Source organism: Melozone crissalis, unplaced genomic scaffold, assembly GCF_028551555.1.
Source record: "Melozone crissalis strain CALT ecotype California unplaced genomic scaffold, PUWL_Pcris_2 ptg000018l_1, whole genome shotgun sequence".
Taxonomy (NCBI): Eukaryota; Metazoa; Chordata; class Aves; order Passeriformes; family Passerellidae; genus Melozone; species Melozone crissalis.
The window spans coordinates 30181030-30206985 of record NW_026535796.1 but is presented as its reverse complement, the minus strand read 5'-3'; the positions used below and the strand labels follow the sequence as shown (position 1 = coordinate 30206985).

Below are 25956 nucleotides of genomic sequence, written 5' to 3'. Positions count from 1 at the left end.
AGATATGGCCATGAGAAAAAAAGCTGGTATGTGGGTATCAAAATCCAAATAAAAGCACCAGAGCTTTATCTCAAATTTGTAAGCATCTAAAATGCCAGGCACTAAATTAAGAATTGATAATTATATTCATAGCCTCATTAGGTAAAAGCAATCAATAAGGCTGGGAACAAGGACCAAAGAAAGCTCAGCTCAAGCCATTAAGCAAAAAAAAAAAAAAAAAATCAGCTGTGAATAGCACTTCTTTACTTCCTCCACAAGCAATACAGCTTTATCAGGAGTGATGAACATTCCATGATGATCCTGATCAAGGACCAAGCCAGGTGACTGAAGACCCCTCCGAAATTTAGGAGCTATGGATTTGAATCTTCTTAACCAAAGCTGGGTGAACAAGTTTCTTGTGTCTTGGACAACTGCTGCAAATCATGTAGGAAAGCAAGCATGGAGATCCTCTCCCCACCAGTACCTGGAAGGACAAGAGCAGCTCCTTGGGCACTTGGGTACTGAGCTCATGTGCCAGTGTCAGGACTGGGGACGCTCTGAAAGAAGCTTTGCACCTAAGTACCAAAATTCCAACATGTAAATTGTCACACAGCAAAGTGAAACCCACACTTTTTATGGGAAAGACGTTAAAGGGGGTTTCACTTGCTAAACTGGATCTGAGTCCAACTGTATGAAATCAATTCAGAATTACATGAGGTGTTTTGTTAATACACTGAAATGACCGGCTTCTGCCACTTCTCCTCTGCATTAACATTAGTTCATAACTGATCAGAGCAACTAAACAGGTGGCAGTTTGAACTCTAATTGAATTAGTAGACAAAAACTAACCTGCAAACTACTTTTTTCTCATAACTTCAAATAACAGGGTGTTTTTGTTGTGAGGATCTAGCACCTAAGTATTGTACAAACCATAGTCTCAAAGGCCAAACAATTGATTAGCTGAACATAGCAGTAAAAAATTTATACCGAAATACTTCACTAGCACAAACAATTCTATGCCTTCTTTCATTTTCATTAAAACCAAAACCTTCTGAAAGTCAAGAAATGCACTGTACTAAGACACAGCCTGTAGGCTCCTCACCCAAGAAACTGCAGGGATTACCTGCAAACACAAGAATTCTGGTCACTATACACAGGGTTGTGCTGTGAACACAAAACTACATCTGACAGCAATGCAGAAGGATCTTGGGAGTCTTGGGAATCTTGCTGCTAACCTACACAGGAGATAAACTGGGACTGACAGTTGTCCCTGTCCCTATTCCTGCCTGTTTGGTCCCATGTCTCCCTAGCCTTCCTTTTCTTTCTCTTTCCTCCTCTGTGGGATTCTCCAGTGTGCAACTGAACTCACAGTGCTACAGACTTCAGTAATTCTGTGCTGGTAATCCAGGAGCACAGTAACTCTCCCTTGCTGGTGAGCAAAGAGCATCTACCAATACAGCTTGGAAAAGCCAAGGCCTCCTGCTAGGATTAGCATTTTTAGAACAAAAACATATTAGCACACTAGGGAATATCAATTAGAATGAAGTGAAATACTGCAGCTGAAAAGAGCAAACAGCACCGTGTGTCAAGTCTATAATTTATATTTATAAACTACAGTTAAATACCACCTTGTCCCACTAAATCTCCAACTGATCCAACCAACTCCCCCATTCAACAAAATCATCAATGATTTTATTAATACAACTTCAAATGTAGTATGTTATAGTATGTTGACTGGAATTCATTACTACGTATTTAATAGTGTACAACATAATAAAAAATACAAATATGTATTTCCATAACATTAAGAAGCAATAACACTTTGCCAGTGCCCTTCATTTACTTTGCAGGAGACGGTCTAGGAAACAGTTTCTCACTCATGAGAATAAGGAAAATCAAGCAAATATGATCTCAATTTAAATTTAGGTTACCTGTTGGAATAATTAAACACAGAAACGTCCTACCAATTCTGTACAATTACATTTGTATATATATGTATCAGTAAATCAACTACATTATGTAATCCTTCCACAAAACTGTTAACTAAAATGAATTTTCAGCCTGGCATAGAAACTATGCTTAATCATTGTAACCATGCCTTCCTTGACAAAGGCATTCAAAATAATTTTGCAGCCGAAAGACTCAATAGAGCAAAACAACAGTACTTAATTAAAAGGGGAAAAAATGAAAAAAAGAAGTAAAATAAAAGAAAACTTGAAAGCAAAGTTCATCCTTCAACTAACCCAAGAAATAATAAGAAGCAAAAGGGGAGCTGAACAACCATCTATCTGTATACTGCTTGTTCATCCAGGCTCAACATGAACTGGGTGTCAGACGTTCAAAAACTTTTTAACAGAATGAGAATTACAAATATTAACATTCAGATTATATCACTGTCTTTTGCTAAAAAACAGTCAGAAGTCCCAGTTGTTCCACTGAAATATAAGATTATACTAGCCAAAACCACCACAGGATTATTTACAGACATGTGTATCAACAATTACATTATGTAAAGCAAAGTTAATAAAGATGCAGAGACAAAATTTTTAAAAAAAGTTATCAATAAAGTATGAACACTGAGCAGTGTTCATAGGCAGAACACTAAGCCAGATTTAAATTTTGTTAAATATTATCAGACAACTGAAAGGAACTGAGTATTCAATTCTACAGACCACAATAATATGCTACTGAAAAAGCAGACCACTGATATGAGATTCCATGGGGGAAGGTGCAGGGAAGGAGGTTCAGAGATTGACTTGATGCAAAAAATCAACTATTTTGGACTATGTAATTTACATATTTAGAAAATCACCTAAGTTTGAAATTCAACTCATCACTTGTGTCTAGATTTCCATCTAAACTTTGGGTAAGAATGTTACTTAAATATTCTTAATGTACATGTACACTATTTTTTTATGTTGTATCACTTCAATAAGGAAAAACTACATCCAAAATCCTGACCAAGTACTTGGAATACAGGGAAAAACCTGATCCCTCAGAGGTCAATAGCAGAACTCCCTAGCGCGGTTAACTTCACTCTCTGGTAAGGTTACGATGAACGTTTAAGATACTGATACTTGACTGTGTAGATGGAAAAGCCTAAATGTCAACTCCAAGATCAAATTGTAAATGAAAACTCATTCCCTGAAGGCATAATCTTTCACTTCCACAGACCAACACAAAGATCACAGGCAATGAAAAAATAAACCAGAAGGCCACGCAGTGTGAAGACCAAATATTTCTTTACTTCAAAAATACATCTTTATATTCAAATTCCACGTTGCTGTGCTGTAGTAGGAATATACAATCATAAATTTAATTTATCTTGATCATTTGCATTCTGTGGCAAACTGAGCTCAGGAAAAACATCTGGTTTTCAGTGAAGACCTCTGTTACTTTGTCTTCTGTCTGGGTTCATTATAATGTAAAACAGTAAAGAAATAAGCCTCAGGGTCACGTAATCCATTCTCCACTGAATTCGAATTGCTTCACAATCGAACTTTATCCAATAATGAATGAATTTGTTCATCATCCATCACAAGAACTCTTCAGAGTATATGAGGATTTTTTTAATCTTTTAAGATGAACACAGGAAAGTACAGCAGTTACAGAACTGATTTTGCTTCTTAAAATCTTGCAGAACTTAAGGTCAGTTTGATAGCCAACCATGTAAAAATCTGAACAAAAACTGAAGGAAATTAGAGTATTGAAAATCCTGCTTAAAAAATTACATTTATGTCTTGGCATACCATCCTTCTCCTTGCATGGAGAGGCTGTTTTTCATTCTTGACTTTAAAATAGGGCACATGGAAAAAATGGACTTCTTCCCTTCTTGCTTGATGATGTTACAATTCAGCAGTTAATACTGTCTATCATCATTTGCATACTTAAATCCTTTTGGACATGGCCAAACAACGATGTGAAAAACAGTAATTAGCACAATCATAATTTAACCTCTGGTAAATTAATTCCTAAAGAAGTTCTTAGAACTAACATATGGCCTCCATGTATTTAGGTAACAGGACTCTTCTGCACTGCAGCATCAAAGATACATTTTTGCTAAATTTCAGTGGCAAATGCTTCAAGCAGGAGGTACTGGTAGTCTTCTTAATATTTCCATTGCTATCTTATGATAGGCTTTAGCCTGCAAAAACAGAAACATACATTGAGCACTCCATTTTCTACAGAAAGGAATATTTCACAACTAATTAGGTATTTGTTCTTTTACACACAAAGAGAAAATCAAACATGTTTAAATAAATGGGTTAAATTTAGCATGTGTTCAGGAAAAACAATGCATTAGGAGACAGATTAAGCACAAGCATTATAGAAAAATATTGGTGGGAGAATTTAACTGAACAATTTGTCTTTAACAACAAGCAAAGTCTTCTGAAAGAGAAGCGATGAGGAAGATACAGATTCTTTACTCCCACAAGTACTATTAATTATAAACTTCCCTCATCCTGACAACCAGGATGCACAGGATAGAGAATCAGAGAAAATAACACCATTAAAAAAAATTTTGAAACTATTCATTATAGACATGACTATCACTATGGAATTTCCTATTCAGACATTTAAAGTATTTTTAAAAAAAGACACCTTTCCAAAAGACTGAAGTAGGTATTGGAAAGAACTAATTCTGCAACACTGAAATCCACACAGTTAAAGCTCTCTTTCCCACCAGCCTGTGGTATCTGGTCAGACACCTTGACTATAAAGAGCAACCCAAGTAAGCATACTTATGTTAACATCTCCAAAAAACATGGCACAGCTAGGATCATGATCAGTCCACCATCAATTAACAAATCTTATATCAAGGGACTTACATAAAAACACTGTATGAAGTCCAACACAGAACAAACCCCAGAATTAAATCAAATTATTCCTGTACCAAGCTCAGCAACTTATAGTCAAAAGGGAACATCTTATAAAATCTTAACCATTTATATAAGAATGCTTAATTAAAATAGTATTTTTGTGTGTATGTCCATACACACTGTACATTGTTCCAGAAGTTGATTACTTCCATTGTTAAAATGTACACCTTTTCTATAATTTGAATTTGTCATACTTCAGATTCCAGCTGGTGCATCACATTATCTGTCAAGTACACAGCAAAGTCCCCTAACTGAGCTTGCTCTTCTGCAAGACAGTGACCAACCTACTCCATCTTCTCCACTAAGTCTGCATACACAGACCACATTGACAGCCTTTCCTGCTTTCCTTGGACATATCTCCACACTGATTTCTCCTGTCTCCTGCAGGATGGCCCTAACCATGAATTAGTCCTTGTACCCCTGATGACCCTTAAAAGCAGCAAACAAACTGACACATGCCAGAGGCCAGAGCTTGGGGGGCAGGAAGAGATGGTCTGCCTGTCACACCAGGGCCACCAGCACTCACTGTCACTGCTCTGAACAAGGTATCAGCCTTTTGCAGGGCCATGCACTGCTCATGTCTGTCTCCTCTTTTTTAGGGGTTGCTCCTGGCTTGTAGGATTTTCTTCTCTGGCATTCATCCTCTACACCTCATAGTCTCAGTGTTCACATCTTAAAACTAAAGCCATAAAATTTTCTGAGTTTGAAGGAATGCAGACAGCACGACAGAATTGTTTTCTCTCATGAGAAAACAATTACATGACTTTGTGGCAAAAACGACAGAATTATTTAGAACTTAATTCACAATCAGGAATTTCAAACTTCTGTGGCTACAGTCGCAGTGCAGATGGGTAACAGCCTGTGTGCAACACCCACCTCACTCAGCTATTAATGCCCTGGGTGCTCCAGCTGCCCCCCAACACTCACCTAGACAAGGTAATGGACCCATCTGAAGTGAGGTGACTGACTGAAGTCAAGCTGCCTTTGCAGTTCAGTATTTGACTAATTGGTGTAAGAGCACTCCAGGTGGGAATTTCAAACCTGGAACCTGGAACAGTCCTGCAGGCAGCTCCCACTTCGCACAGATCAATTCATGGATTTTAATGAGCCAATTAACAACCTGCATACAGTACCTGGCCCCTTCTAAAGACTGCCCAGGCTGTTTGCCTGCTCCAGAGTTAACCAAATTATACACAGAACTATAAATTCACCATAAGCAGACTCAACTGTTTGTATAAATATTACCTTATGTCAACAGCCCAACACATAAAATTTAGATACTTTCCCCACAAAATGCTATTAATGAGTGTCTGAGTAACACTTCCCCAAAGTACACTGACCCTCATTTGCCAAGCAGCTGATCACCACTTTGCAACAGGAGGGTCCCAATGCAGCTCTTTGTAGCAAGCATTCCAGCACTACTAAACACTGTCTAGTGTCTTGCCTGCTGACCTTTGGGCTTTTTATTTTCCTGGATCACTACTTTGTCTGTTGAACAGACCAGTATCTCATGTGTGTCCTTACAGAACACTACCAGTCACCTGGCTTTGGCAAAAATCAACTGTTTTGAGCCTTGGTTTACTGTCTTTGAACAAATGATTTAGCCATGAGTGAGGACCTGACCATCAATCAACATACCTGAAAGGTCTAAATGGAATCTTGGTGACTGTGAATATGCACTACATAAAAACAACCTTATGTATATTGAATAGCTTTTCCTACTCGTGATCTTTTCAATGTGCCATCCGTAGACAGAGAGCACAGCTCAGTTCAGCTGTTTAATCCATCATTACTAAGCAAAAGAAGTTGGGTTGCAAATGAAACCAGAAAGGGTTTACTATTTCATTTCCAGGTGGAAAAACAGCAGAGAAAGAGTAAAGGATGAGTTCCTATTCATTGCCCATAACCTTTCTCATTTTAACAGGATAAAAGCAAACTTCTCAGGTCAGTTACTCCCTTCATGTTTGAAAGCTCTAAATGAATGGTTTATAGATTTTCTGAAAACCAATTTTTTGCTGACAGACAACTTTATATTCAAAAACAACATACCAGTTATCATTCCTCCCACTTCATGAGGACGAAGAAGCACACAGGAAGACAGAAGGCCCTAAGCCCAGACCAGACTTGTTTATTATGGACACTGCCTTGATGTGGGCTGAGAGCAGCACTAGGGCAGGCAGAGGTAGAGGTGGAAGGTGATGCTCACAGAGTCAAAAAAAAAAGCTGGGAAACAGCCACATGAGAGACTGCTCACCTCTCAAACAGTGGCACAGTGCCAGAAGAGCACAGTTCTTAAGACCTCAAGGGCACAGCTGCTAATGAAGTGACTGATGATAGCATAGATGGTGGAGCAGGAAACAGAACCTGTGAAGAAGTTCACCAGGAAATGGAGCGAGAAGTCCTACTTGGCATAAATAATCAGAACATCCTGATTCATCACTCTGTAGCAGATCTGTATTATCATAGCCTAATACATGTTGGGTAGATTTAAACTGGAAAAATTTTTACTAGCTCATCTAATTAAGCCCTGCAGTAATCCTAGGGAAATATTAGCCTTTCAGTTATGGCCTTTCATTCTCCCTAAAAATCTTACCCGTGAGGGAAGTATGCATTGTTGCTAAGATTACTGCAGACTGTACAGGTCATGGCTGACTCTGCCCTGTTGTCATGCACTGGACTGGTGTGGTCTGACCTGCTGGTTTGCTTTCACTGGAGCGCAGATCTCAGCCTGCCAACAGCTCACTACAGTGCCTGCCAGTACCTGGGGCAACTGTCACACAAACACAGAACTCAACTTATAATCAACAGAGTAAAAGCAGGTAGGAGCTGATATCACATTTTCCTTCACCCAAACCACTGCATACAAACAACTTCAGACCAGCAACTCAGAAACACACACTGATCCCATCACTCAGTTACAGGCCTCATACACAACAGGATATAAATCCCAATACTGACATGGTTTCTAACGTCTATTTCTGATTACAAGACTCCAAGACTATTAAGGCTGCTTTACTCAGCCCAGCAATCCAAAGGAGAATCTGTGCAAGTCTGACTGTCTGGAACATCAAATGTTGTGGATCCTAATATACCTGTAATAAAGGAAAAGGAATTTACATCTGCTCAACTGACCTGTTAGGGCTTACATTTTATTAATTGCTGAAGGAAACTAGCCACCATGAGCAACTAAACCAATAGTGACTATCACAAGGACAAATACTAGTCTTAGGTACCATCTACATGAAAATAAGCATAGCCAGCCTGTCATTGATAACTTCGGTTCTTAGCATTCTCTGCACAATCATGTTCCATTTGCCAGTTCAATCAGATTTTTAAATAGATTTAATTTGGAAGCATGGAAATTGCTTTGTTACTTTGACACAAATCCAGCCTTCAGTGCACGACTGGAGATACCTTCCAATGTCTGTATTTTACTGTGGTCAGCTCAGCTGGCACTAAAAACATGATGACAAATGCAGCTTTAAATGAGTCTACTTCAGGTACGAGCTTCATGACACACGGAGAAATTCCTGGTTGCTACAAGAGGTCCAGAGACTATCTCACTCCCTACCAGTCATTCCTCTGGGCAGCTCCACTGTAAGATTCTTCTTTGCATGTACTGGCAACTCTTGCCAAATTCACAATGAAGTCTCAAGTCAGAAAGGCAAACTTACTGAGACAGTAAAAGTCAATCCACACATTAACATGAAATGGAGGAGACTAGTAAGTAAGCTGGAATTATGAAACTAAAATCTCAAAGAAAAATCCTCAGTGCTCATGGCAAACTTCCTATTAATCCTATATATCAGCAGTAGTAACAGCCAAACCATTCTTAGGGGCAGCCCCAGCTGCTAACCCAAGGTGCCCTTACAGACATCTAAATACACATCCTGCCCAAAAAACATGGCCAAAGAGAACAGTGCAAATCAAATGCAGTACAGTAACATCTCTCAAACAGACTCTCCTACACTCAGCCTTTTCTTCAGCAGACAGAACCATAAATGAGGGTCTGATGATGCATTGTACTGTCTACACCCTGAATGAAGGATTTGAACCTACATGTACCAAATGCTACTGTGATGATTCAAAGGAAGCCTTGATGATAAAGACATATTATAAATCATACCATGCAGCCTTCTTTAGGATTTGCTTTTCTTTTAAAATATCACACCCTGCATTGACCACTCACTAAATGGAATTACTGATGACAACTAAACCACAAAAATGGATTCTATGACTTTTTGCTACTAGTACTTAAATCTTTCCCCAACTACTTATCGCAATCTTTAAAAGGCTGTATGTTTTTGCCCTACTTATACATCACCCTTTCATAAGCATTCTAGAGACAAAGTGTTTCTGAATACAAATTTGAGTTGTCTGTTTGGATGATACCACAGCAAGGTTTGTAACATTCTGATTTAATTGAAAAGGGATGATTAACCAGACTTACTTTGCTCTGTTCCATTAGACTGCTGGTACCTTGTGCCCCTGCTTTCCACCTGACTGAGCTTTTTCTCTTCCCTTATAAATCAGTGTGCAATTTATTGGACTCAAAATCCTTCACCTGTATATGTAGGATGTGAATGGACATACCGGTACACCAAATGTATTTTGTACTGGTTTGAGGTAGGAGGTGACAGGTGGGAGTTTGGTGGTCAACAACCACAGACAGCCTGTCTGTTCTGCCAAGGTATTGATAAATCCACTGTGCCATCCAGGCTGTGATACACCCAAAGTTTCTAGCAGGAATTCCTCACAAGATAACCACCAACTGCTCCGTAAGTCTCTGGGCTCTGTGCTCACAGAAGGAACAGCTCTCAGGAACCTCTATTTATCGTTCTCCCAGTGTGATGGAGAGTTCACTGGGCACTTAAGCAGCTCCTCTGATGGAAGACTAACTCCACTGCAATTAACCATGTTCTATAACTCTTGCTGTGCCTCTAGTCTGCTTACCTGCAAGCTTCAAGATGCCTTTCCAAACACCTGTCTTGCTGCTGGCTCCTTTCCCATGGTCCATAGGAAGATCCAGTACATCTGAGCATGATCAATTTCACTGGTTTCAGTGATTCCTCATTAGTTTGTCCCTATTCTACCTTTTCCCCTGCCTCTTTCCCCCCAGTTCTACCATTTTAGCAGCATTCCTGATTTCTGTTTACCAGCTTTTGCTGTCCAGTGACTCTTGCATCTGTTTGAGTGAGCAACAAAATGGAACCTGAGCCAGCTAATCCACCTCCACAGTGTGATGGAGGAGAAAAATGCTCAATGAATCTTTAGAAGTGTCTCACTACCTTCACTGTTGATTAAGTGTCTCACTTAATCAACAGTGAAGGTAAGACTTCACTGTTGATTAAAGAAATTATAAGCTTCTTGGGTCACTCTCAGCTGCTGCGTTAGGCTGACCATGCAAGTACAACAATATTCCATTTCTATATCACAAAGTTTTATCAATGAAGAAAACGCCACAAAAAAAGCCACAATTTAAACAACTAAGCTGACAGAAACACTAACACAGACAATGTTATACCAAGAGCAAAATCATTTTAGCAGCACTGTTATTTCTCCCAGGGGACTGCCTCAAGCTTCACCAAAAGAGAACTCCAGTCATCAAACCTTCCTATCCTTTAGCTATAACTTCAATACTTTCCATAAGCAGATTAGTCTTGTGTATTCTGTGCCTTCCCTGAGGAAGAACTTTCTAAGTTCACACATGCTCCATTCTATAAGTAATTTCTTTTTTTAGTTCTTAGTAATTTCCTTGTCATTTGTGAAAAGGAAATCCCTTTTCCACCAACTACATATAAGCTTTGAAATAATAAATTTAGACAAGTTTGCTTAGACATTTTGAAATTCTTGTGTAAAGTCAGAGGTATACTTTTATCTACCTGAAAGGCAAGATGAACCCCATGGCAGATGTGTAAGCAAAAATGTATTAACTGACATATTTTAGAAACCATTTTATTCTAGGCTTGAAAGAGCTCAAAAGGTGTGACAACATGCTGGGTTTCTAAGAAGTCAATCACCATCTCTATTCCCTACTGTTTGAATCTGCTAGGTATTATTTCAGGTCTATGATTCTGTATTTGATTTGTAAGTGTGTTCTAATAAAATCAGCATAGAATTTTGTATGAAAATCCCCTGCACATTTAAGTAACAGGAGCAGAGAAATTCAGGAGACATTGTTCTCTATCTGAAAAGTTGTTAATGCATGAATAGCCACAATTTCAGTTTATTTGAGAAACATGATGATGACTGTCATGTTCTAAAGATTAGAATCTGACCTTATATGCCTTCTCCCACCATCAGTTACGTGCTAAGAATTTAATATTTCTTTGAAAATATAAGAGAATGATATTTTTTCTATCTTTAAAATGAGAAGAAAAGCAGGGATGAAGGAAAATTCTTTTTCATTCTACAGAGATTTATGACATTTTTAAAAAACACATTCTCTGAGGAGAACTACTATCTCACAGACACAAAGGCAGAGAAGGACATTAAGAGTTTTCCCCAGAGTCACACATATTTGTCAATCTTTATTCTTCTGCATAGTTAACTTAATTGCCACAAATGGTGATTATAACCCATCCTTTTGTTATCAAGAACATGTTAAAGGAGGAACAGATGGCAACACAACAGATTTTCTTGCCTTTTTATTTTCAGAATGCTATCCCATACACGTCTGAATTCTTTGCTCAATAGTCCAGCAGGCTACAGACTCTTGGTTATTACAGATTTCAGATACTGTGAGCCCTCCACCTTAGCTCCCCAGCTGTTTTACTTCAGCTTTGACCAAAGCCATACATCCATGCAAAACTTCACATTGCTGATCAAACTTCCCAGAAAGAAGCTACCATATGGATTACAGGGATTCCTTTTCAGATAGACCTAGACTCAAGATCACTACATTATTCCACAGCACGGGCCTTGCCCAAACCTAGCAAAAACATGGCATTTAATTAGAAGTCAACACGCTACTTCTCTTTCAGAACAAAACTACAACTTTGAGACTATCACTGGTCTTCCAGAATCCTGTTCAGTATGTTAATAACACTGGATTAAGAATGTCAATGTTCTCCTCCTTTTTTTTTTTTTTCTTCTAAAATACTGTGAAGGAAAAAACACATTTCAATCATGATATTGAAAAAGCTACTAATATTCAAATGTTCCATAGGTACAGTCTACCTTATTGTGAATTGATTCTACTACCTGTTATCAGTATTAATAATTTTTTTCACTGTGTATCTTTACCTCTAAGCAGCAGAGGAGAGTGGGGCTGCATTATGCCATATACTGTGTACAGAACCCTGCCCTAAAGAGTCTGGCAGACAAACTCTAGCAGAGAAAGAAAATAGCAGACAGGGAAATCTTACTCCATCAGCAGTAATGAAATTCTATATGTCCAACTACTTTTCTTTACAGATTTGCATATTTGACTCCCACCACCCCACCAACTTGCATTTTCCAGTGACAACAGAATGCTATAGTAAATAAACTGAAAAAATCTATTTCCTCTTGTGTGCAAACTGCTCCACTTCCTGATGAAAACAACCCAGGTACTGACAATATGAAGTTTTGTTCCAAACATCTTTGGGTAAGACCCTTTGACAGTTTCCAGGCTCAGCTACCAAAGGCTTAACTGACAGCTTTAGAGGACCTACATTAGCTGCAAGGTCTCATGAGGCTTGACACTGACCTACCTCCTCTTAGTGTGCCAGGACCTGGATCAAATCTCTATTCTGAATGATTCAGCCTAATTAAACAAAACCAAATCCACAGAAGCAGAACAGATGACCAGCATTCAAAAATCAAGGGCCTGAGTTACTTACTGCTACTACCTTCTTTTACTTTATTTCCTTACTTCACTCAAAAACCCATTTCTTTCCAAAGAGCAATAAGAAGCACTCTCCATTCACTTTTAGAGGAGAGCTCTCTGTTGTTCTAAGTGCAGTGCACCAAACTTACAGCATCACTTTGAGGCTGAGAGATCACAACAGGCTGTCCTGAATCACACGTCTCCCGTATATTGATGTGCAGTGGAACGTCTCCTGCATCAAAAATACCAAGACATACATATGTGAAGACCTAGTATTTCTTAAATGTTTCCTTAAAATAACCCTAAAGCAACTTGAAATCTAATTCCCATTCACTATACTCTTTGAATTGCTTAGGCTCTGAAAATTAGCATTTAAAATGAAAATTGGCTGTGGTATATTTTCCTTACATCCATAATGAATAATGCCAAACATATTTTGGAGTTTTAATTCTTTGAATAGAAAGGATCATGCTTTAGTCATTTATTACAGAAAGAAGGGCTTTTGAAGGCCTCAAACACAGAAAAATACAGGCTGAGATACAAATTATTTTGTTTATATGAAATAAATTGCCTGAGTGTTAGGCAACTATTCATCATGCAACTTACTGTTCAGTCTATCTCCTCACTGTAAGTTCTTTTCAGTGACGTTTTAAGATTTTAATCACTATTCAAAGACTTCTTTGAATACTTAATTTCCAAATAATAGCATTTGTTATTGTCCTTATTAGGCCTTGGATCCAATTAAAAGGTGGACAGCTATTCAGTTCATTCTTCTTTCCAACAGAAATCTTCTTTATATTCTGCTTTTATAATGAGCAGGGAACTGCCAGAGAGGAAAGGATTCTTCTAAAGAAGAATCAATTAGCAGCCCTGTTCCATTCTGAGACATACTTTCTGCAACATAGATTTCACCACTACAAAAAACTTGGAGATTCCTATGTTTACTGCTACATAAATAATTTTCAGGTGAACTGAGGACCAACTTTCTTTAACTGGAAGACATAGCTACACTTTACATTATGGATAGACAAAGACAGAACAGCCTACCTTAGTTCAATCCTGACACATCAGAAATCATGTAAGTTTAATTCATACATTTTAGCAACCTGATTTAACTCAAATTAAGGCCATTGTAAATTACTGAGATTCAATGTATTCAGAAAATGAAACAGTTTTAAAAACTGTATGAAAATTTACAATGTTTAAGAAATAAAAAAACCCAAACACAAAGCAAGCAGGAATACAAACAAAACCAAATAGTAAACACAAAAGCACTGGCTCCATGATTACTGTGCTGAATCTTTGAACAGCCTTATTATTATTTAGGATAATGACAGACCATTTCCTTCAATTTTTTTTTCTTACTTATTTCAGTCATTAATAAATTTAGGTATAATAGTCTGTTCCTGTATTCATTTTTTTAAAAATTCAGAGAGTCCTCTGAAAGTTTTCTAACCATAAACATTCTTAATTGAATAACAGTAATTTGTAAATCTCCCTGACATTCACTTCCTACTCTTATTTTACGTAGAGACTAATCTTCTCTTTTTTCCTAAGGATGTTTTGTTAATGAAAAAATACTTCTTCAATATCAGCTTAATAATAATCTCCAATATTTACAAAATAGCAGCCTCTCTCTTTTCCTCCTCAGACTTACAAACGTGCTGGTACTACAGGAGCATTCAGGACTTGTAAGAACAGAAGTGCAGTCAGAAGATAAAGAAAAATGCATTATAATTTTAAAAAAATTGAAAATTTATAATTTAAGCAGAAGACATTAAAACCATCTGCATAGTTGTTTGGGTGGTATGGGTTTGAGGAAGATAAAACTTTTGCACTATTCTTCACAACCCAATGGGATGGGAACTTAACATCACAAGTTTTTCTGATGTTAACAACTACTGCTGATTGCAAAGAAAGAATAATTTAAATTTACTGTAGGAAGAAAAATCAAAGAATTTTAAAAATCTGGCAGTCATTGCTGATGGTCAGGAACCAGATAGTGTTAAAAAAGTCAGGAATTGCAAAGGTCAGGATAGAACACACAGAAATTATTATCTCAGTATCACGCATACCAATGGCATAGCTTTCTGGTCACGGTTACAGCTCTCAAACTTCAGGAAAAAAATTTCAGAGACAGGGAGAGAAAAATCAGCAGCACAAAGTTGCTCTCACAAACCTTATCACATATTCCTTTAAAGAACAGTAAAAATAAAAGACAATCGCAAGTATATGAAATAACAGATTTTACTTGAAAGACTCCTGGCAAATGCTAATTGTCTTCTGTCATAAACAAAAATAAGGTACTCAGTAATACTAATGACAGCCAACTCTGAGCAAATGGAAGGATGATACTTTTCAATCCTGCACATTGTTAGCTTGGAGAATTTGTCAGATGTTGGAAACCCAAAAACTTGTTGGGTTTCCAAGAAGGACTAGATGCTTATCTAAAGAAACAGAACAGCCACAGGGGTCAGAAAATATATGCAAAATAAACTTAGAATTACTAATTTTAAATATATGCACTTTACAGATATATATGTAAAAATATGTTCTCAAGGTTTTTGGGCAGAATTCAAGTAATACTGAGATAGAACTTCCATTTGGGATGGATTACCGTAAAATCCGTAAGCAGTAATTCTTACAATGCCATATGGTATTATTATGTAATGGTCATCCCTGGAAGGAGGAGCATACTAATCAGATCAAGTACTGTAATTCAAAATTTATCCCTTGGCGCATTATTCTTAATCTTAGTCTACTTTTGCATTGACAGTTTGAAGTTAAACTTCACTGTGCTTTGTTTTGTGTACATCTCATCTATCCCCTGCTAAATCTGTACATCTCTCACATCACTCCTAATTAAATCCAATCACAATCAGTTCTGCACTCTTAGGAAATAACAAAAACCACCTATGGGACCGATGCCACGGTACATCATTTGTGCCTGCGTATCTAAATGCACGTTTGATTCAACTGCTTGCAGAGCATTTGCAGCCATCCACATAACCCAGGGCTGTAGAAGTCCCCTTGGGCTCTGATCACAACTCATTACATATTCAGAAAACTAAAAGATAGCCCAAAAGCATGTCTTTAATTATCTGTTGCCTTGCTATCTCAAGTCTATGTCAGACCTTGATGTTTCTGTGTTGATCTTTCTAAGTGAGCTTCCTGGTTCTTTTTAATGAATTAGCTATGGAAAATCATTGAGATAATTAGAGTAATACATGGAAACACATCATTAGCACATGCAATTACCCCATTTACCAACTTAATTACGCTGTGTTATATTCTTTACTTACAGCACAGGTTGAACCATGCCTTTTTAAATCAGTAATGTATATTTTAAAGATCCATGTATATTTTAGCCTACAGGCATGACAGATAGCTTAATCATAGCTAATCATAGAATGATTTAAGTTGGAAGGGACCTTAAAAATCATTTAGTTCCAAGCCCCCTTCTGCAGACAGGGACACTTCAAGTAGAGCAGGTATCTCAGAGCCCCATCCAATCTGCCTTCGAACGTTTTCAGGAATGGAGCACCCTTAACTCTAGACAACCTGTGCCAGTCCCTCACAGTAAAGAATTTCTTCCTAATATCTAATCTAAATCTGTCCTCCTTCAGTTTAAAGTAATTCTCCATTGCCCTATCATTGCCTGCCTTTGTAAGAAGTCTCCAGCTTTCAGACCCATTTACATACCAAAAGGCTGCTATAAAGCCTCTGCTGTGTCAATATTTAAACAAAAATAATTTAAACAAAATAAATGAAAAAACATTTATTGATATTACTAGACAGAGTTTAACTCTGTCCTAAGACTAAATAGAATTCCTGGTTATTTGCAAAAATTGCTGTACAGTCAAGCACATAACGAATTTCAGGTAATATAGCACATTGATATCAAAACAATTCATGTTCTGGATTGTTTGTAAATACAAAGATTTAAGATGCAATTCAAGAATTTTCATACGCAGTCAACATCACCATTACAAGACTGACAAGGAACAGAGCATACTGCTTATTAGTTCCATTACATCTGAAAACAGTCTGAATGCAAAGTCATCTAGATTATGCAGTTTCATCATTCAGTTAATGCTTCAGGCACACCGTTAGATTTTTCTTCAAAAATAAAACCATTTCCATATTCTTACCCAAAATATCCAATCCAAGAGTTTTTGCCAGATCTTTTACGCCATCAGTTCCAAAAATATGCGTCTCATGCTTACATTTGGGACACTGGAAAACACTCATATTTTGAACTAGTCCTAAAACCTGTCAAAGGAAAGGAAAGGAAGGATTGCTCAAATGAAGCACTGGTATTTCCATGTTAATCTCTGATAATACAGAATAGATTATCCACTAAGAACCAACACAGAGTGGTTACTTAAAACAGGAATCAGACCCATTAATATCATTATCAGCTCTTATTAGTCATCTCAGTGGCCCCATCATCTGGCATTACTTCAATTTCTTCACATTCATACCTCTTGAAGACTACCAGCCTTATTTATAACAAAAAGTACTTCTTTCACAAACCAAACTTGCCAAGAACTCTCCCTGCTAGTATTTCATTTTCAAACTCTGAATACTGGAAGAATTTTCATGCTGCGTTTTACAGTTTTGTCCTTTGCAGTTTCAGGAAAGAGAAAATAAAAACATATCATTACAAGAAATTACACAATCAGACGTGCTTTTAAGGCATTTTTATAAGTTATCCGGTAGGGAAATGTTTTCAAAAAGACCAGATTTGTTATTCTTCTGCAGAGCAGAAACACATTCTAAAGATCAAACAATAGAAACAATTATGTGAAACTAAGTGGCAAAACCCATAGCATAAAAATCTAATACACACATCCTGGGTACCCTTCCATTGATGCCAGGTTTTCAACGTCATCCTTATAAAATACGTCAAATAAAAATTTGCCAAGTCATTCACACAAAAAAATCTACATTCACAATGTGAAATAATGCTAATAATCTCATTCTATTCACATAGTAAACAAAACTCTACATTGAGTCAGATCAAAATTTTCAGAAGTGACAAAAACAGTGTTCAAATGCCACAGGGTGGAAGTTTGTATCACCTGCTAAGGAACAGAATACCTGCTTTAAGAGGTGCAATGTTACAGTTTTTCACTTTCAGATTTGTACAGTACCTAGATATGTCACAAACACTATAGCTGCGTTTTAGAATACACAATTTATGTTGCTATTTACTTTGTAGCATTTTGTACTTCCACATTTTCCTGAACCTTCTAGTTTTGTGCTTGAACAAGGTGGTCTCTGGTTATTAGAGAAGAAATATTTCCACTATGCTAATGAAGGATATCTAGGAAGAAACAGCAGTGTTCAGTGTGACCAACCAATATATTTAATTAAAAGTGAATGTACAACTCCTGGCACTGAACTTAAAATAAAGAAGTATGTTACTTACAATATCATAGTAAGTCTCCTTAGCTGTAAGCTGAAATTTATCAAAAGGTGGTCACCTGTTTTTGCTATACCACCTTTTCTATATCACCTCTTATAGAGAATGCTTGCTACATCTTCCTTTACTTACATAAAACTCTCAGATGGTTTAAAGCAAGGAACATTTTAAGAAATAATATGCTTGAAATAAAAATTACCTACTTCCAATTTAACACCTCAAACTGACTTTCCCCCTTTTCTACTGTCTCCCAGGGACTGTCAGAGAAGCAAGTGGAACAAGACTCTATTTACTGGCACATTATTACAGATAATTTTATCATCCAGTTCTTACATCAGTAGAGACATTAAATACTGCATATACAAGGGTAGAAGGTGCAGGGACAGTAGAAATGGAGCTGTACAGCCACAGCCTTCTATGCATGACCTCTAAGCAGGCATTCATGCTGCTCTCCCCTAAAGTCAAGTCATGGAGTTTTTACTCTGTTGGTAAACTGAAGAACACTGAAAGATGTATTTTTGACAAAAGAAAAAATATTATTTTTACCGGGATACATGGAGGCCATTTATGAAAGGACAAAAAAAAAGATGGGAAAAAAGAAGTAATTTGAAATTTACACTTTAATTCATTTTCAGGTATCTTGGGGTTTGAACTTTCTGTTCTCTTCAAAGTACTCATCCAACATTTATGGTTCAGCAAATTTATCATCAAAGAAAATTTTATGTAGTCTACTATTGTTTTGTCAATAGTTAAGCATTATTAAAGCTGTTTTGTTCATTTTATAATAACCTAGTAACTAAGAAGTCCTTCAGCCAGGACTGATGCTAGACCAGTTTTAGAGGCCTTAAACACTGTCCTTTTTTATTTCCATTTAAACAAACACTACTAAAAGGAAATGACACTTCATCATTACACAATAAATTTAATTTTTCTGTGTTGGTGCTGTTTGTCAGCCAATAAATAGTGCATATTTAATAATATATAATTTATCCATCTGGAATATGAAGAAGCCACTTAAAAATACTAAGCATAATATGGAATATTTCCAAATACACAAATTTACTGCTGAAGTGATTTTTTACCATGCATTTTTCTGCACATATATTTACAGAAGGGAGCTCCTTATGACCTTCAGAGCTTTTAAATCTACAAAGGAATAGGTCTGGTTAATGAAGTCAGTAATAACCCTCATTTTCCTGCTCAAATAATAGACTTGTAATAGCTTCAAAGCAGCTGTTACCATCTACACAAACTATTTCATAAGTGTGGGTGAATTCTATTCTAGTTCTTGTTGAGCTTGGCAAATTTGGCTCAGCAATGACATGAAAACTTTTATGCACAACAATACAGGAGCTAACCTATGGCAGCAGCATGGAGCTGCATTCCATTTTGTCTAATCGTTATTTTAAATGGCAAAGAAGCATCTGGCAGGAAATAACAGGAAATGAAGAAGCCTTTCATTAGGAGTTATCTGCACACAGTTTCTGAATGTTTACATACTTCTTGTGCTCAGCAAACCTTTTGGTTACACAATAAATCATGCTTAAATCCAAATACACAACCTTCTAAGTTAAAGAAAATACAGTGATGAAATGAAAGTTCTCTGTATTTACATTAGGAGACAATTCCTGAGAAACCCACGGCAGTCATTCACTGTAGCTAAGGACAGATAGCTGGTGCTGAGGTCTGACTGCAGTCTGATGGGGACTGAAGTGACCAGGGTTACAGTTCCTCTGCCATCAGCTTCCTGTGTCAGTCAGCCACTTTGCCTTGAAGTGCTTCAAGTGAACATGCACAATATTTCTGTCTTCCTACCTTTCATCCTGTAACAAGCAATTTCTGTCTCTAATATCTGCTCCCAACATGAAGCCATAATCGTGGCTGGTTACTCTGGATGTTTCAGAAACACCAGTAAGAACATAGCCAAATAAGCCATTTTAACACAACTCTGAAGGAAATACACAGCTGAGTTTATCTAAGCAGTTTTTTTGAAACCTGTAAAATCCACAGCATAACCTTCAAATTAAAGGAAACGTCCAGAAAAATTGCAGATTTAACTAAAACCCTGTCTTTTCTTTCAGGGATATGATTGATAAGATAAACAATGATGAACTGAACTCAGCCTCAGCAAGTGGAAATAGGCAGTTTTTCTCCTTAATACTCAAAATTATTCACTTTGAGTCACCCTTAGGAATGCAAGAAAACACTGGCCAAACTCGCATAACAGACAAGAATCTTGAAACTTGTGATAGGAGTCAGCAACACTTTGCAGTGTAGGTGTGCTGCACTGCACAAGAGATGTCACTCCTCTTTTAGCAACTATGTCCTAAGACTGAAAATATTAATTTTGCCCCGTAAACCTCCTTTTAATGCTGACTCTCCTTGTGGGATTTTCATTAGTTCCTTCAGTCATTCTACTTCAATTTCAATAAACAACATTAAAAACTGTGACTTTACTGTGGTAATACTACACATGTCATCTGAGCCTTCCATAACTAAAAATGGTGGGCGTGAGGGGAAGGTGGAATACATATATAGGCCTGTACGTACATGGGAGAGACCACAGTTCATTAAATACTCAGGAAAGCATACTCAGAGTTCAGCAACCTATAGCCTCTCTGCTTCTTTGAAAAATCAGCTCTTTGCAAGCACTTTCTGGAAGATGAAAGATTGAAGATCAGTTAATTATGTAATCAGGATGTGTAATTTTAGCACAGACCTTCAGATTCCAGCTCTTTGACATAATCCTCAGGTCTGAAGTTGTCCATGAAAAATTATGTCACTTCACTTTCTTTAGATCCTCATATTTAGTTGACATTTAGAAATGTAGTACATAGGCAGAAGCTGCCTAAAACTCAAGCAATTTTTATACATATTTTTATAATGTTCATACAGGGCAGAATAAAATGAAGCAGGGAGAATAAAATGAAGCAGGGTAATGAAAAAGGTAAGGCCTGATAACTGGTTCAAGTGCATTCAAACACAACATGTGGTGCAACAGCTTTATTGTGACTTCTCACTTGATTTGACAACATCTGATAATTCCAATGAACCAAAGCAGATCATACTTAATATCTTATCTTCCACTAGTCAAATCAGTATTAGCCAAGCCCATCCTAGAACACACGATTTTCTTGCATGCCATTCTCTTCAAAGGACATTGAACCAAACAGTTTTAGAAAGAAATTTTGGTAATTTCTTATTAAAACAAAAGGAAAATTCAATGAAGCACTAACTCGAACACAATTTAAATTGAAAAAAACCCCAACATTTGACATAATTTCAGCAAACCCAAACAAAATCAAAACAAAATGTTCTGTATGTTATTCCTCTTGTTTTCCTTCTGGCAGCAAATTATAAATGTTACAATGCTTTCATTTTGATGTGAATACGCTTAAATAATAGTTAGTAATAAGGAATTCATCAAAGTGTTTCTTTTGTTAAGCCATCCTGTACATTAAAAAAGGGAAAGCATTCACTTCAACTTTCTGTGGCATTTTTTTAATTAGTAAAACACTAGCTATGAAAAAAACTTCCTTTCTTAAGAAAGAGTAGAAGTGACCTTCACACAGGTAAACAAGAAAACATCTTTTTTTCCTTACAGTTTATGATAAGGAAGCATTTCAAATCATATTCTTTCATCAACTGCCCATTTAAAAATGAATCTCTACATGAATATATTCTAAAGTACTACATTCAGTTACTTAGCAACTTGTAGCATCCGGAGAAAATATCAAGTGAAGGATGTTAGCCTGTTTAATATTTTCTCCTAATTGTGGCTATTCTTAGATTTCTCATTTCTCAAGCAAGTAACCTAAGACATAAGCTATAAACCTCAGGAAAAACAATGACAGGACAGCCTTCTGCTTGTCACAATACTTACAGAGCCCCTCAAATGGCAAAGTAACTAGATAGAAGCATATTTCCACCAAAATTTGAGTTTGCTTCTTAAAAAAAAAATAAATAAATGTTTTTTCTACATTTCATGAAATTGAAGCCCCAACAGAGACAGTGCTGAAGAGGACATGTAATGAGGACACATAGTATAACTGAAAGGCATGCACTACTTCCTAAGATATTCTGTTCAGCAATCTGATCTATTCCATATGATTAAACAAACAGATTTAAAACAAATAATTTATTATTTTGGCTTCAGCCTAAGAAAATTCTCCCCTTTCTGTATAACCAAGTTCCTGACACAGATGTACGGTGGAATCTAAGCCTTTTAACAAGAATTTATTAAATTCAAGTGATTTCTGAATGTTCACCTACTGCTGCACATGGAATTTTTTTTTTACATTTTGGAAAAAGAAAAATCTACTGGTATTTTTCATGTAGAGACTCACAGGTACATGGACTTTTCTGAACATTTCAGCTCCTTTGTGTGCATCCAATAAAGCCACATCTTGTGGAGTGGAGACAATCACAGCTCCTGGGAAAAGAAAACATGAAATCCCATTAAAATGTATTTTATTAATTATTCTGGTAAATATTTTAAATATTTAGTACATGCAGCTAAATTCACAGTAGTCACACGGTTATATGCTTTCAAGGAAGAAAATTATGCCAGTTTTTTTTATTATACAATGATCAAAATAACGGAGATATGATATCAAGTGATAAAAGTATTTTAGATACTTTCATCATAACTTTTTCTATGTAGAAACCATTTATACTTTCTAAATGAGAAAAATTATCTAGTATCATACAACCATCCACATGCTTACAGATTGCAGAGGTGGTACTCTGGGAATATCTACACAGTAACAATCCCATGCCATAATTATATTTAAAAGTTTTTAATTTAATAATAAGCCTTGTTCTAAAATCAGGAGGTAGCTGCTTGTAATCAGACTGTTGTTTTCCAGACCTGCTACACTTTCTTGAACCATGCCACACTAGACACCAGTGCATTTCTGTAAGTGATACCACAAAGGAAGAGGCCAACAGATGCACACTTGCACTAGGTTTGAATAAAGTGTTGCTCACTGTTCAAATGTGGCTCCAGGTTACCTGATAATTAGTACTCCTGAGCATTATTAAGCACACAAAACAGCCAGAGCTCCTTCTCTAAGTTACATTCTAAAATAAAGTAAGTCTACAGGTTACTGTCCCATGCTGTTATTACTTCTTGATTAATATAGCATGAAAAACCAACACACACATCAGAATATTCTATATGACTTCACAAAGAGCATCTTTTTCCAATTGCTCAGCGGTTTCAAATGTTATTTCCTCAAAATTTGCAACAAAAAACTGTTCACGCTTGTCCCTACTTTATAAAAATGTAATGTACAAGGAAGCATTACCGGTCAATTGATTAGCTTTGGTTTCACATTGACCATCTAGTGTCAAAAGTCTCTAATACAAGAAGATTTCTGTAGAGTCACATTATGCCAACCATGCACAAGAAATTTATGTCAAACTTCACACTAACAGCAATTACAACAGAGAATTCAAGATGCTTGGGACAGCTTCCTGCTGGGGCTGCAGCTCCCAATCCTCTGTGTACATGGCAAAGGAAGAGGTGGGTTGATTTCAGAGGCATGCAATCCTGGCGCCGCAGGCAGGGACCAGAGCACCAGAAGCCCTGGCACGGTGAGAGCACTCGTGGCTCTGGCAGCTCTGGGACAGGAGCCCTGCCCCTGCAGCATCCTCCTGCTGCCGGGAGGGATCCTGCCTGCTGACTGCCAGCCGTTTCCAAACACCGCCTGACAGCGTGTTTGAATGTTTTCAGACAGCATTCTTAACCTCTAATTTGTGAAAGAAAAATACAATCTGGCACCTCACTCCTGAAAAGCTGCCAATCTCTGCCTTATACAGTATTATACACAAGTCCAAAAAGTGAATGGCACATGTAATGTACCAAGCAAATGCAATTTCCCTATTTGCTCAAACTCTGGCATCCAAATAATTTGCTGATACTCCCAAACCAGCCTGTGTCCAATGGCATCACAAAGAATAATGTGCAAGCTTTTCAGTTACACTGAAATCACCTTACCTCCTCAGTTCACCAAAAACAGGGTTACTTTACAAGCAGCACAGAAATGTAGGGTCAATTCCACAAAATGAATGCACCTTTCCCTAAAAGCACAGGCCACAAGTAACTAATTGAGACTCAGTGTCCTTGAGATTTTTGCATATTTATAAAACAAAAATCTTTCAATACTTGAAAAAAATGCTCATTACTGCTTTCTTTCCAAGCAAAATTAGAAATACGTGTTTTGTGTGTATACACACTCTTATTCACACTCTTCTCTGAAGATGCTGGCTCAGCATTCCCTGGATCTTCATAGAACCTAATATGCAGTCAAGGAGACTGGAGTCTATATTTTTCTGGTTCATTATTAATTGTTCTAAGAATCTAATAATTGGCATGGCATGAAGGGTAGACTATGCACAACAAAAACACCCACAAGAACCACAAGCAGCTTAACAGAGAGATATATTTTACTAACAAATTCTCATCCAAAGGGAAAAAAACCAAAAATGCCAAAACAACCCAATGGCACAGTTGGGCTGCCACAAGCACCAACTGTCTGTACAAAAGACCTCTGGCTCCTGAAATACATGAATTAAAATTATGCTTGCGGACAATTTCCATGGCTTCTTCCATAGAAAGAAAGCCAGTGTGCTCAAGAAGCTGCTGTTGAGGGTGCTGAGTTTTTTATCTCCTATTTTCCCTTTTACTCTGAGCTAGTCACAGGCAAAATTTATTAACAGCTAGCTTGTACTGACTTACACCGACAAGCTATAAAACAAGTATCTTCTCTCTTTCTTTGGTACATCTGCTAGTCCAACAAACCCAACCTGAAGTTCAAGAATTCAAATTATTTGCAGCATTATTTCCTTTACTAGCAACCAAATATGGCAAATGAGACTTTTCACAGTGCTCCCCTCCCTGAATAAGTCTGAATACGTTTAATTCAGAAAATTATTCAAATGATAAGCAAGAAAGGACGGAGCCTACACTTTCCTTGCTATCTTGACTCTACACAGTTAATGGGAATATCAAGCAGTAAAGAGTTATTTTGATCAATAAAGTAACAAAATATGATGGAATTCATGCACACAGTATGCCTCTTGAAGCAATACGTGCAATGTTTACAAAAGTGTCTGAATGAAACAAACAGGCTGACAAATCGAACAGAGAAGCTGCAGAAACTATAATACTGATCACATTGCACACTGGAACATGCTAAAAATTCTGTGTTTGCAGCTGTGTGCAGAAAAATAATTTCTGTGCCTTGAGCATACTAAGGATATCTAAGTAGAGTACATTTATGTTTAACCTACTTATCTACTTACTCATGCATTCCTTCTTTTTTTTTTTTAATTGTTATGTATTTCCTTTGACAAAAAGCTGATGCATGCTCACCAAATCACACAATTTGTGAACGGGTCAGCCTGGAAGGCACCACTGCAGATCACCCAGTCCAATCTCCCTGCTCAAGCAGTGTCCTTTAGAGTATGTTACTAAGGATTCTGTCCAGATGACTTTTGAGTACTTTCCGTGATGGAGGCCCCACGACCTCCCTGGGCAGCCTGTTCCAGGGTTTAATCACCTGCACATTAAAGAAGTTCCTACTTATGTTCAGGTGGAATTTCCTGCACATCAGTTTCTGCCCACTGCCTCTCTTCTACTGCTCAGTACCAGCAAGAAGAGCCCTGATCCTTCTTGACACTCTCCCTTCAGATACCTATATACATTGATAAGATCCCCTCTCAGTTTTCTCCAGGCTAAGCAGCCCCTGACCTTTTTAAGTGACATGCAGCCATCTCCTCCTCTTTGCCCTTTGCTGGTCTACCTACAGGAGCTCCATGACTCTTTTGTACTGAGGGATCCAGAACTGGACTCA

The 25956-nt window shown here is 37.2% G+C and overlaps 1 protein-coding gene across 5 annotated transcripts in view; it reads right to left on the bottom strand.

Annotated features, from left to right (window-relative positions):
• Positions 1-1630: 1630 nt before the first annotated feature.
• Positions 1631-25956, bottom strand: part of NUBPL (NUBP iron-sulfur cluster assembly factor, mitochondrial) — a 78960-nt gene continuing 54634 nt past the window's right edge. For all 5 annotated transcript variants that reach the window (XM_054276197.1, XM_054276202.1, XM_054276199.1 and 2 more), the window contains 4 exons: positions 22444-22529; positions 16821-16941; positions 12819-12901; positions 1631-4123 (listed from right to left, as the gene is read on the bottom strand). In XM_054276197.1, coding sequence (XP_054132172.1) covers positions 4061-4123; positions 12819-12901; positions 16821-16941; positions 22444-22529 — 353 coding nt within the window. In that variant the 3' untranslated portion in view covers positions 1631-4060. The remainder of the gene's footprint in view (positions 4124-12818; positions 12902-16820; positions 16942-22443; positions 22530-25956) is intronic.